Source organism: Saccopteryx bilineata, chromosome 1 (genome assembly GCF_036850765.1).
Source record: "Saccopteryx bilineata isolate mSacBil1 chromosome 1, mSacBil1_pri_phased_curated, whole genome shotgun sequence".
In the NCBI taxonomy this organism is placed as follows: domain Eukaryota; kingdom Metazoa; phylum Chordata; class Mammalia; order Chiroptera; family Emballonuridae; genus Saccopteryx; species Saccopteryx bilineata.
In genome coordinates this window covers 24,166,268-24,180,312 of record NC_089490.1, presented here as the reverse complement: position 1 = coordinate 24,180,312, position 14,045 = coordinate 24,166,268, and the positions used below count along the sequence as shown (strand labels likewise).

Below are 14,045 nucleotides of genomic sequence, written 5' to 3'. Positions count from 1 at the left end.
GGCTATACGGGATAGCTACCTAAGGAGCCCTAAAAAATCTGTGCGTGAGCCCACATCGAACTGCACTGAATAGGTATGAAACTGGGAGAGTTTTCCTTTTATTTGGTGCAGATTTCACATTTCTATCGTCTTTTGTTGCTTTCCTGTGACCGGTCAAAAGTGCACCATGACTTTACGGACACACTGTATATTCCATCTGTCTCCACGGACAGACTCGCTGGCCAAAGTTGCAGCCCTCCACTGCTTCTTCTGATTGACTTTGTCCCCAAGCTGGTGAGATGTACTCCTTCGACATAAGGAAATATGGGCTTTAAGCAGAGTTGGATGCAATTTAGTGTCTGTGAGAGGAATTCTATTTTCCTCGTTGACTTCATTGTTTAAATTACAGATTCATTCCAAGGAAAAACATTGGCCTCCTAGTTGGATAAGAAACTGGGATTCAAAGGTTTAGGGATTGGATTTTAAATATTCACATCGTTAAGGATTCAGTTGTCTCACCTGTGTCTAGCCTAATACCTGGGTGTGTCAGCAGTCATAAGGAATCATCTTCACTGTGTTATAAAAAGAAGCATTCAAAGTATATTAGGGACTAAATGAAGATTTTTCTTGTGTGTAAAGAAAACTTTGAAAGAGCGCCAGAGCAGAGGGGTGAAGATGTCACATTTGTGTCAAAACTGGGGTTTGCCCAAGTCAGATACTGTAAAACTCTCTCCTCCAAATAAGCACACAGCTAAAAAAAAAAAAAGTGTCACTTAAAAACCAGCACATTTTTCAAAGTCAGGTGCAATGAACAATTTTGGCATATAAGGAAGTCATTTGCATTGTACTCCAGAATTCACCCTTTTACCAAAGGCTCCACTCAAGTAAAGACAGCCCACAAAGTAAAGACAAAGCCAGCATCCAGAACTGTTGTAGGAACTGTGGCGATAGGGTTTCCTGCCTCCCACACGGGGCATGTGTCTTTCAGGCGGCAGTGAGCATCTATGTTTAAATAAGCTTTCCACGTTGTTTAAAAATGTGGTAATGGCTTTACTATTCCACCAGGAAAAACTGTGCTTTCTCATATATTCTTCTCGATACTTGAACTTACTAGCCTAAGTCCTCCGCATTACGGATTACTGAGTGCTTGCCTTGAGGAACACAAGAATTCACGTGGCTAAGAAGGTCTCCAGGTGGCCCTTGCTTAGGAATTCCACCCAGGTGTGCTCAGAAGTGTGAGGTGAAAATTCACTAACACCGGCCGGGGAGTCAGGAGGCCTGAATTCTTGTCTTGGCTCTGCCATTGACTGGGTGTTCATTCATTTTGCTGAGTTTTGAATGGGAGATGGCTTCTACCTTGTAAGCTCGTTGAGCCTATGCCTCGACCTGAGCAATGCCAGGGCTCGCTAGCAGAGGGGATGTGACCCCATGAAGTGCATCCTGTGGAAGAAGTACAATGGCTCCCCTTAACCTGATAAAGCTCTTCTAGATGTTGTTTCTGGGCACAGACACAGTGTGGTGGTTACGGGAGGGAAAGGGGGTGGGGGAGGGAGAGAGGGTGGGGGGGATGAATGGGGCCAGAAGGAGACTGACTGGGGTGGGGAACGCGTGGTGCAGGGCACAGATGATGGATTATGGAATAGTGCACCGCACCTGAACCCTGTGTTATATCTTATTACCCAATATCACCCTAATTAAATTTAATGTAAAATAAAATAAAGGGAAAAACATAAAGTTAAAAAAAAATTAAAGACTTACAAAAAAAAACAAACTTCTTGTGGTGACAGTTAACAAGTGGTGGAGCCAGATTTCATGCCCAGGTCTGCCTGACTGTTGGCTTTTTCACACACAAACCAAATACAGAAACTCTCTGCAGCTGTGCTATCCAATATGGTGGCGCCCAAAGACACGTGGCTATTCAGCACTTGAACTGTGGCTGGGAGGGTAAAACACACAGCAGCCTTCCAATGCCCAGGAGAGAGAAGTGGGAGGACAGTCATTTATATTGATTACACATTGAAATGTTAATATCTCAGCTATGTGGGATTAAAGAAAAGATAATATTAGAAAGACTTTCCCTTGTTTCTTTCTTATCTGACTATTAGAAATCTTTACATTAGATATGTAGCTCCCATTACAGTTCGGGTGGAGGGCACAGCTCTGGAGACATTGCCCGTATTTACAAGGTCATGTCTTAACAACCATATGAGTTTTGTCATCACTTAAATGCACCTTTCTTTGGCATGACCAAACCCTCTATGCTTTTTATTGAGCCAATAATAAAGATAAGAGAAATGTTCTTTGGCCGCATTTAGAATTCCAGGTTTGATGAGTAACATTCCAGTTGAGGCAGAGCGCGCCGGCCGCCGTTACCAAAGGAACCCGATGAAGACCTCAGGTGATCACCTTTCCCCTTCACCCACCTCTGCACTGTCCCACCAAGGTGTGGTCCACTTGTCCAGGCTGAGTGCTGTCCTCCCGGACCCAGTCAACGTCATTTCTGGTACCCTGAATCATCCCACAGATGTTTGCCTTTTCAAAAGCACAGTGGTCCAAAAGGGTGTGAGTTGTGGCTGCAAATGACATTTTTGTCAGCTGGTTAAAAATTAAAGGCATCTCATTCCAAATACCTGATGTCTTAGGCTACGGAGACCTCATTGTTCAGTTACAGCAGGATCATGAGCCGTTCATTGTCTTGACTTTTTCTCAAATGCAAACCCTTCTGTCACCCCTTTAATCTTAGAACTTGTCAACATACATGCAGTGTTACCCACCACACAGAGTCATAGTTAAATAATAAAAAGGCCTCTCATTGTGCTTTTCTATAAAGTCCAACTCAAACTCCTTGAGGTCAAGAATGAGGTACTTACATCACTGGACTTTGTACTTAGTAGAGCCTCTCTACGTTTATATAGAAGAGAATGAAAGATTGTTTCTCAGAAGACCAGTAGGGTTAGTTTTAGAAAATATCTCATCTCTGAGCATTAGAGTACTCTAGGCACAACTACCCTGGTAAAGAGTTTTTCAGGATACAAAGTACTTTCAAGCTTACTTACTACGTATCTTGAGCTTTATATAATGATGGACCCTTCAAAAGGAAGCTATAGAAGGTAGACAATTATAGCTTCTTAAATCTCTCCAGTACTTGCACTTTACAAAACACAACCACATAATTTTCATAACCATCTTGTAATATAGGTGTTCTAATTTTTTCTACTCTAGAGATGTAAGGTTACGTAGTTGTCCATTTTCTTTAGCTAAAACATGAAAGAAGAATAAAAGAAAATGCATAAGAAATCTGTAGGCCCGAGAATCTCTGTTGGGGCTCGTTGACCTAGTCCTCAGCCCCAGAGGTACTCACTGCAATTGTACATTCGGTTCAGCCTCTCCAAATCGATGGTGCTGAAATCCAGGCGCTGCCCAATGATGGAGTTAAACTCGGGGATCTTAGCCGTGATGGTAGGGACACTCTCATTCTTGTTAAATGAGAAAGGTGCATAGTGCATCAGAGACTCATAATCATAGGGCGTGTTGAGGTCTGTGATGAAGTCGTCACTGTAGGTGTTAAAGTTGTGCTGGAAACCTGTCAGTGAGAAAATTCACAGGTCCTGTTTGGTCATATCATTTTCCTGTCCTACCCTCTTTGACTAAATACTCAAGGAAAAAAAGGGAAATAATGCATCTATATATACGTATTTTACAATTAGAATAGCAATATAAAATTAATATACAGTATTGATTAACATCAATTGATAACCACATATTATATAATAGTATGCAAAATTATAATGAATATCAGACACGCAATTAATATGTGCATATTATAATTATAATCAATATATGCATGTTATTAAATACATGTATATATTTAAATCAAAGATTCTTTTCATAAATAAATAAATAAATGTGTGTGTGTGTGTGTGTGTATATATGCATATGTATAAGGGTTTAAGAAAGAGAAGATAAACTGTCAAAGAGGAGAAGGTATTCCGAATGGCAGGAAACAGCATTTCTGAATTCAGGAAAGTATTCAGAATTTACACAGTGAGCAGAATGCATCTTGCTCACAGCTAAGTGCCTCATCTGCCAGGAGCTGTGCCTGGCCAGCTCCCCTGCAGGTTAGCGCAAGAAAATTCAAGGGCCAAGGGAAAGGTAAGCAGCTTTCTGGAAAAGGACATCCTTTTCATCAAAGCTCATAGCCTTCTGTTACAGAAAGAAAAATAAAATATGAAGAAAAAAATTTGACTTTCCTTTCAGAATGAAAAAGGAAAACCTTCTTATGAGATTAGCCCAAGCAAGATGAAATGTACTTCAGTGTGAAATGCTGAAATGAGAAACCTTCTTTTAATCCGCTAGCCACCAGAAATTTGCTGTTTCAACTGCAGATTTTTAATTTCCTTCTTTGGGAATGATAGAAAAACTGAATGAGACCCTGGCCAGTGGCTCAGTGAATAGAGCATCGGCCCAGCGTGTGGATGTCCTGGGTGTGATTCCCGGTCAGAACATACGAGAAAGGCGACCATCTGCTTCTCTCCCCATTCCATACTCCCTTCTCTCCCTTCTCTCCCTCTTCCCTTCCTGCAGCCAGTGGCACAATTGGTTCAAGTGTCAGCCCCAGATGGGGTTGCTGAGTGGATCCTGGTCAGGACACATGAGCGAGTCTATCTCACTATCTCCCCTCCTCTCACTTGGAAAAGGGAAAAAAAAAGAAAGAAATGAAAAACTGAATGAAAATGCTCATAACTTCCCACCTTCATGTTCTCCTTTTCTAGCTTCCCCTCCAGGGGCTTTAACAGAGAAGAATGTAACCATCGTTCAAAGACATCCACACAGGCGCCTTTAGGATTGCAGAAGTGTGGCACAAGCTGGTGGCTGGTCCAGCAGGTGCTGGTAGCCGTCATTCAAAGACATCCACACAGGCGCATTTAGGATTGCAGAAGTGTGGCACAAGCTGGTGGCTGGTCCAGCAGGGGCTGGAGGGAGTCTCCAAAAGCTTTTGGAGAAACCAATGAACCCCTTTGATCAAGACCATACAGAATGAGAATACTGATGTTTCATCCTTTCAACTCACAGGGATTTTATGGGAACTTAATTTAAAAGGGATCAAAGCATCCTCAATGGTGAGATAAGACTGTAAGAAATAAATGACCCAAGGAAAAAGGCAATTAACTTCTTTCAGAGCACTTGGTCCTAGATATCGGTTGAGTCGGTAGAATTGTAAAGAACATCAAGGTGGTGTGATTGGGTCTTGGATCTCCTGGAAACTGTTTTGTTGTTGTTGTTGTTTTTTACAGAGACAGAGACAGAGAGTCAGAGAGAGGGATAGGTAGGGACAGACAGACAGGGACTGAGAGAGACGAGAAGCATCAATCATCAGTTTTTCATTGTGGCACCTTAGTTGTTCATTGATTGCTTCCTCATATGTGCCTTGACCGTGGGGCTACAGCAGACTGAGTAACCTCTTGCTCAAGTCAGCAACCTTGGGTCCAAGCTGGTGAGTTTTTTGCTCAAACCAGATGAGCCTGTGCTCAAGCTGGTGACCTTGGGATCTCGAACTTGGGTCCTCCGCATCCCAGTCCAACGCTCTATCCACTGTGCCACAGCCGGGTCAGGCTCTCCTGGAAACTCTTAAGCAAGGCACTCTTGATTCACTGGGTAGGTTTTCCTAAACTTTTAATAAAATTGTCAGGATAGACTAGATCTTTTTTCTTCTTTATTATTCAAGGATTCTTATTGGAATGCTTTACAAGATAAATGTTTTTGAATAATTTAAAATTTTATTTAACACTTTCTGTCATGCCCCTGTCTACTGGGGGCTGTAACTAGGTAGGTGGTTGGCGAATTCCTAGTAGACGTAGATCTCAAAAGGCTTTCCATAATGAATGGAAACAGACCCAGAAAACACTATTCTGACCTAAGAAATGGAGTTAGATCTGGGGCAAGAACTCCATCACCAGTACAGTGTCTTCTTAGATTAAATTAGATTGTCATCAACTGAAGATGAGATTCAATAAAATTCATAAATTACCCTGAGTGATAATACTGCCCTTGTTTATGATCCTATTGGATTTGATATCTCATTTGAGAGCAGTTCTTGCGGGCGATTTCGACATATAGAATTATACCTGAAGGAAACAGAGATAGGAGATGAGTAAACAGGTTGAGTAACCTGTGCTCAAACTAGAATGGAGCAAGTCTGCAAATCACCCTGGCATTGTGTCGACTCCTTCTGACAAATGGGACTTCTTTTGGCCTAAAGCCATCTTAAAAAGCACTAAACATTATTTTCTTCAAGACTTGAAAATGTGTTTTCTGCTTCTTCCCTGTATACTTCAGCATTCCTCAGCTGAGTCAAGTATATGCATAAGAAGGTAAGAAATTCAGACCTCTAGGCAAACACAGACAAAATCTAACAGTGCCTTGAGTCTCGCAAGCAGAGAGTCGGTCCTTTGCCCTATAAACCTCACTTTCCTTTCCCCCTCTACACTGTGGTAATCCAATTACCCTGAGAGACAAATATATTCAACCTCATCTGTTACTTCCTATCTGGGTGAACACTCACTAACACTTCCCTAGATTGAATGGGAGGCAGGGGAGAATTCCCCCCAGTCTCTCACTCAGCAGTTGGGTAGTAAGATGGCTGACTGTGTGCTGGGCAAAGCTGAGAGCCTATCTGGTGTTTACAAACCACGCCCACTTCCCTCCTTCCACCAGCACTCCACATGCAAAGAAACACCAGAATAGGGGTACCAGGAGTCACAGAGATTAAAAAACCCCATAGGTAACTCTGAGTTGACTATCCATCTTCTCCCAACCTCACGTAAGAACCACCAATCTGCCTTACTCCAAAATGAGCTAGTTCTTGCAGAAGTCTTCTGGGGAGTCCTATTTAATTTTAAAATTCTTCTAAGTAAAGAAAAGTAAAATTATTAGAGAGTCATTTCAATATATTAACTCATATATGAAACTGGGATATAAGAAAAATAACTAATTACAAGGCAGTTATCTTGTTTCATAAAAACCACGTGTGGTAATAATAGTGGACGTTTCTAATGTATTAAAGTTTAATTGATCTGTGACTGGCAAAAATTATGCTTTCTCACTCCCTCTCCTAGGTCCTTATGAAAAACTGGGTGTTTCCAGAAACACAGCATTGACTCCTTTCCCCAGCACATGGGGAAACTGTTCGATAAATTATGTTTTCGTTTACTAAAAGCTCTCTACTTAGTTATCTCAATCAATTAAGGAAGGTAGTGTCCAAGGAAGGCTAACAAAATGAAAGAACACTGAAACTGTTAGAACAACATAACTGGATGATATTCTTGAAATAAAACAGCGTTATCCTGTGTATAGTCTGAGCTGGAGGCAGCAGAAGGGAGGTGCTTAGAAAAGAGAAAAGAAGACCAGCACAGTTTGATGAACCAGAACCCCGACTGCTGGCCACAATGAACAGGATTGAGGGTGCAATTTCAGAGAAAAAGATTCATTTTTGTTATTTTGCTTTGTTTTTAAACACCTATCATTCTGGATAAAGAAGATGTGGCACATATACACTATGAAATACTACTCAGCCATAAGAAATGATGACATCGGATCATTTACAACAAAATGGTGGGATCTTGATAACATTATACGGAGTGAAATAAGTAAATCAGAAAAAAACCAAGAACTGCATTATTCCATATGTAGGTGGGACATAAAAACGAGACTAAGAGACATTGATAAGAGTGTGGTGGTTGGAGGGGGGGAGGAGAGGGAGGGAGAGGGGAAGGGGAGGGGGAGGGGCACAAAGAAAACTAGATAGAAGGTGATGGAGGACAATTTGAGTTTGGGTGATGGATATGCAACATAATTGAATGACAAGATAACCTGGACATGTTTTATTTGAACATATGTACCCTGATTTATTGATGTCACCCCAGTAAAATTAATAAAAATTAAAAAAAAAAATAAACATCTATCATTGACTTGTAAGTCACCAAAAAAAAATTCTTGAGTATTTCGTATGGTCAACATATTTGACTAAACCTTATCAGGGCTCCTAGAGCTACATATAAGATTTCGTGTCCATAAAAATGACCCTGACATCCTGGGAGATCCAATTCACTTTACTCACTGAGACAGGAGAATAGACAGTGTTTTAGATGGATTTTCAACAAAAACACTGAAACTAAGCAAAGGCGTCTGATTAAGTTTCAATCGACCCCTATTTAAAGTTATTTAACATACACCATTCCCTGAGATCCTTGTATGGGATGAGTTACAGTCAGGTCAGCACAGACCACAGGCAGAGGTAGATTAAGGCTGGTTGAGGCCCCAGGCACAGAAAAAAATATTGGGCTTCTTACATTAGAAAAAATGTGTAAAGTTGGGGTTTTGCGGGGCCCTTCAGAAGTCAGGGCCCAGGGCATGCGCCTGGTGCACCCGCCGTCAAATCCTCCTCTGACCATGGGACAGGTCAACAAATCATATTCTGTGCTACCACTAGAGAATCTGAAGCACCTTCCCACACCCCGATTTGACCTGCTCATCCCAAATGTTTGGTCTCAGCAAATGATAAAGATAATAATAGCACATCCCACCCATCTACCTTGGGCTCGTACATACCTGGGCGAATTTCATCCCACCAGATTTTCACATAGTCATCCCGGTCAGTCCTTGACTGTTCATGGTAAAATCCCAGAGCATGAAGGATCTCATGTTCGATGATGGCCTTATAGTCACACCCTGGACCAATGGAAAGGTTCTGTCCCACGTGTTGGTTGCCAACCTCAGACCAGCACCTTAAAAAGAAGAGGAAAATTTTCTCCTAGATAATTCTTCAGTGGCTGTAATTCTTAGGATTTCAGAATACAAATTAGAAGGAAGTTAGGTTTGAGGTTTTAAAAGAAATGATCAATAGTAGTCTCATATATTCTAATAGTTCAATAATAAGAGATTGGTTGAATCAGAAACATTTCCTGGAGATATGTTATGCAGGTTTAAAAAATGATGGTCAGGCCCTGGCTGGTTGGCTCAGCAGTGGAGCGTTGGCCTGGCGTGCGGGGGACCCGGGTTCGATTCCCGGCCAGGGCACATAGGAGAAGCACCCATTTGCTTCTCCACCCCCACCCCCTCCTTCCTCTCTGTCTCTCTCTTCCCCTCCCGCAGCCAAGGCTCCTTTGGAGCAAGGATGGCCCGGGTGCTGGGGATGGCTCCTTGGCCTCTGCCCCAGGTGGTTCTGGTCGCGGCAGAGCGAAGCCCCAGAGGGGCAGAGCATCGCCCCCTGGTGGGCAGAGCGTGGCCCCTGGTGGGCGTGCTGGGTGGATCCCGGTTGGGCGCATGCGGGAGTCTGTCTGACTGTCTCTCCCCGTTTCCAGCTTCAGAAAAATACAAAAAAAAAAAAATGATGGTCAACTATAAAAGTGTCAAATTAATCCTAATAAGGCATCAGGGAGCAAGAAGTAAAAATGAGCATTCTCCCTCACCCCCACAAACCCACACAGTATTCCAAAGCATAATACTATAACTTTTTTACCAAAACACTGTCTCTGAGTGATGGCTATTGTTGATTTTAATATTCTCCTTAATATTCTAATGAATTTCCAAATTTCCTATAATGAGCAGGTGTAAATTTTATAATCATGAAAAAGAGCTTCATTATTGACAGCACAGAACAGGCTGCCTAATTATTGCTGAAGAACTCTAGACAAGTGGGACCCAAAACTTTGCTCAGAGAACAATGAACTCAGCAACTGCTGGCAGATACTCTAAATCCCTCATGCTATAGCCTTTGGCCCATTTTTTCCCAATTATTTTAGTCTTTTCTCATTATCCTGATTTTCTATCTTTTTTAGCAAACTCGAAGCTTTCCACAAATTGTCTTTCTACCTGCTTTAAGCTGAGGAGCAAGAATCTATACTTCATTCAATCCTCAATAGAAAAAAAAAAATCTGCCAATAGTTTTAAATGCTGCCTACAGGTCTGGCCTATGGTGGTTTAGCGGATAAAGGTTCGACTTGCAACACTTGAGGTCGCCAGTTTGAAACCCTGGGCTTGTGTGCAAGGCACATATGGGAGTTGATGCTTTCTGCTCCTACCTCCTTCTCTCTCTCTCCTTTCTAAAATGAATAAATAAAATCTTTAAAAAAATAAATACTGCCAACAGATTGCAAGTTCCTTGGTGACAGTCACATTGTCTTACCTGCCATTGTTTTCTTTGAGATTGCTAATATCATTTACCTTCAAATGTTAACGGATTTGTTCTCTCTCAGAGATGAATCTTAACTATGTTATGATGACTTTATTAAGGCATACTTTACATATCCTAAAATTCACCAATTTTAAGTGCACATTTCAATGGTCTTTAGTAAATTTACCGAATTGTACAAGCATCTTGTTTTTCTGACAACAGAATTCCATTACCAAATCAGCCTACTCTGCAAAATATCTACAAACCAGAGGAACCATTTATTTTTTATCTCTTTTTTTAAATATCCATTCCCCCACAGAAAAGTGTAAATTGCAAAAATATGTAACTCCACCACTCTGGATCTTTTCCCTTGTCATTTTGACGGAACCCAGTTAACCTCTAGTGTCAAGGGATCAGGACCCTGAAGGAATTGGAACACGTCTGGCCAGCCCCTTGTCCAGACCTTTTCCACCCTTTGCCCTTCCTCTAATCTAACTGTAACAGATATCTTCTGGTCACACACAAAATGTCCCCCAGATTCAAGTTTTACTGAGAATGTCCCTCAAAATTGACCCACCCTTTCATCAGGTACCTGGGGACGGACTTACAGACTGAGAAGAAGCCAAGAGAATCTAGTGAGAAAAGAAAATCTTTTAGAAGATTTTGACTTTGCTTTATTTTAAGGGAAACAACTTCTTTATCTCCTGCCCCCGGTCTTGCCCCACTTCCATTCTTTACCCACTGTTGCTACAGTAATCTTTCTAAAATGAGAAATCAAAAGTATTTCTATATAAGGGCCGATTCCCTTGCACGTAGCTCTCTTACCAGTCTCCTGCTTGTCTTCCGGGCTCATCGCGCCTCCCTCTGCCCTTTACGTGCAAAGCTTCAGACATTCTGAGCTTACTGAGTTCTCCAAGTGAGCCGTATTTCTGCTCACGTTTGCTCTCTTCTCTTTCTCTCTTCCCCTCCTTCTCCGTCATCCTGTCCTCCTCTTTCCCCCTTCTCTCTCACTCGTGCTCTCTTCCCATGCCCCACTGGTCCTCCCCTCTCTCCTGTTTCTATGTCCTTTCTTCTTCCTCCAGCGCTCAGCCTGGCTCTCCCTGATAGGTCAACTCCCGCGACATCCGCCCTCCTATCGCCCGTGGCACTCGGCACAGCGTACCAGAACTATAATACTTACCTGTTGCGTCTCCACCACCACCACCACCACCTGCCGACTGTAAACCTTGTGAGGTCTAAGGCTGTGTCTCACACTTCTTTGTACCTACAGACTAACATACTTCCTGGTACATAATACGGGTTTTGTTTATATGTATTTCATTTTTTAATAAAAGAATGAACTAAGAAAGAACTACTCAGTAAGGTACTTAACTTGAATCTAAGCAGTGATCAGAATTTTACATTCTTTTTACTATTATTTTTCATATACTTTTTTCCTTTTTTAAATTTTTTTTTAAATTTATTAATTTTGTGGGGTTTTTTGGGGGGGTTTAGAGAGAGAGAAAGGGGGAGAGAGAAAAACACTGATTTGTTATTCCACTAATGTATGCATCCATTGATTGGTTCTTTTTTAAAATTGAGTTTTAGAGAGAAAAGAAAGGAGGGAGAGAGATAAATGAGAGAGAGAGAGAGAGAGAGAGAGAGAGAAACAGAGATTCATTGTTCCACTTATTCATGACATCATTAGTTGACCTTTGTATGTGCCCCGACCATGAATGCTACGCACAACCTCAGCATGTTGAGATGACGATCCAATCAACTGAGCTACCGGGCCAGAGCCTGCATACTTTTTTTTTTTAAAGAGGCTGTATCATGTGCTAACTCGCTTCTTCATCTATGTCACCCACTCATGATTAACAGAAACCCCACCAGCAGAACTAGACAACCAAATCCAGGCGACACCTAGAGGCAGTTATGGAAACTGCAGCATGAGCTAATACCTCGCTGGGCTTAAAGACACAGCCACAGCAGGTGGCAGCTCTGTTTCCCAACCTCCTCTAGCCCATGTTGGTTGACATACACACCACCAAAGTATATGGAATATTTTATTTGCTGTGCCATTTACTTCTTCTTAGAAATAAATATGAAGGGCAAATTTACATCAGAATTTTTCAAAGAGGTCTAGCAAACATAGTACCACCATTTAAAACAGTACTATAACAAAGGTGTAATTTATACTTTAATAAACTTGATTTTAAAAGAGTAATGGAACTTAATACATGACCTAAACCTAAGAAAAGAATTGAGATAAATCTTACTCGGCCCAGAGGTATCTAAACAGCTCATTCTCTTCATAATATGTTAAAAATGATGTTTAATTTAAAAATTCACAGTGAAAGATTAGAATTTGCTTTTAGTTTCTTTCCAATTTTTTCTTTTTACCCTTTGAAAAAGATATGTCACCTTTTGTAAACTGACACATGCATGATTTTCACACTCTATAAAATTTCATGGCCTTGCCATTTGGTTCAGTGGTAGAGCATCGGCCCGGCCTGTGGATAGTACAGGTTTGATTCCCAGTCAGGGCACACATCTGCTTCTCCACCCCTCCCACCCTGCCCCCTCCCCTTTTTTCAATCTTTCTTTCTTCCTCTCCTGCAGTCATGGTTCAATTGGGTCGAGTGCATCACCCCAGGCACTGAGGATGGCTCCATGGAGCCTCCACCTCAGGCACTAAAAATACCTCGGATATGAGCATGGGCCCAGATGGTCACATTGGCCCCAGACAGGGATTGCTGAATGGATCCCCGGTTGCAGCACATGCAGGAGTCTGTCTCTCTATCTCCCCTTCTCTCATTTGGAAAGGAAATAAAATTTATACTGACCCATCAAACTGCTGAAAGATGATGTATGAGCTCTCCCCTTCATAGGGCTTGAAGTCCACGCAAGACTTGAGCCGGAACATTTCAAAGGCATAGAGAATGGCTCCTTTGGCATTTAGCTCTACAGAAGTCGGAAGAAATATCAATGAGCATTATTGATATCTTGGACAATGTTCATAACATAGTTTTGAGAAAATCATGCCGCCACATGAAATCCACAGAAGCCTATTATAGATATATTTTGGTAGTAAATCAATTTCTTGAAAACTAAAACTGAAAAATTAGGAATGAACCTAAAAATCGTATTTTAAATACATAATAAAAATACATATATGCATATGTATGTGCTCTGACTGGGGATTGAACTGGCAACCTCTGCACTTTGGGATGAAGCTCTAATCTATTGAGCTATCTGGCCAGGACTGAATATTTTGAAATTTAAAAACACACTGCTAATTGACCCATGGACTCTTTAAAAATTACAACAGAAATTAGAAAATATTAAAGTAAACTTTAATAAAGATACAGCATATCAAAATATGTAGAAAGCAGTAATTCAAAATATGTAGAAAGCAGGGATTCAAATAAAATTTATAGCTTTAGATGCCATATCATAAAGTACTATATTTTTTAAATGAAGATTTAAAGTTAGTGATATAAATTGCCACCTTAAAGATAAAAAGGGAGCACAAATTATACCTAATGTAAGTAGAACAAAGGGAATAAAATAATAAAGAGAAGAGAAAAAAGCAATAAAACAGCAAGCAGAGGAACAAGAGAAAATGAACAAGTCAAAAGTTTGCATTTAGGAATCCTCATGCACTACTGGTGGGAATGTAAACTGGTACAGCCATGACGGAAGATAGTATGACAGTTCCTCAAAAATTAGAATAGAGCTACCATATGACCCAGCAATGCCTCTGCCAGGTATCTCCCCGAAAAACTCAAAAACATTGGTATACAAGGACACATGCACCCCCATGTTCATTGCAGCATTATTTACATTGGCTAGAACAGAAACAACCAAAGTGTCCCTCAATAGAGGGTTGGATAAAGAAGATGTGATATAGCTT

At 41.2% G+C, this 14,045-nt stretch overlaps 1 protein-coding gene across 1 annotated transcript in view; it reads right to left on the bottom strand.

Annotated features, from left to right (window-relative positions):
- The window catches only part of MEP1A (meprin A subunit alpha), a 35,178-nt gene that overhangs the window by 12,242 nt on the left and 8,891 nt on the right, over positions 1-14,045 (bottom strand). The window contains exons 6-9 of the mRNA XM_066252134.1: positions 12,976-13,093; positions 8,587-8,762; positions 3,341-3,562; positions 2,403-2,552 (exon numbers count right to left, since the gene is read on the bottom strand). Coding sequence (XP_066108231.1) covers positions 2,403-2,552; positions 3,341-3,562; positions 8,587-8,762; positions 12,976-13,093 — 666 coding nt within the window. The remainder of the gene's footprint in view (positions 1-2,402; positions 2,553-3,340; positions 3,563-8,586; positions 8,763-12,975; positions 13,094-14,045) is intronic.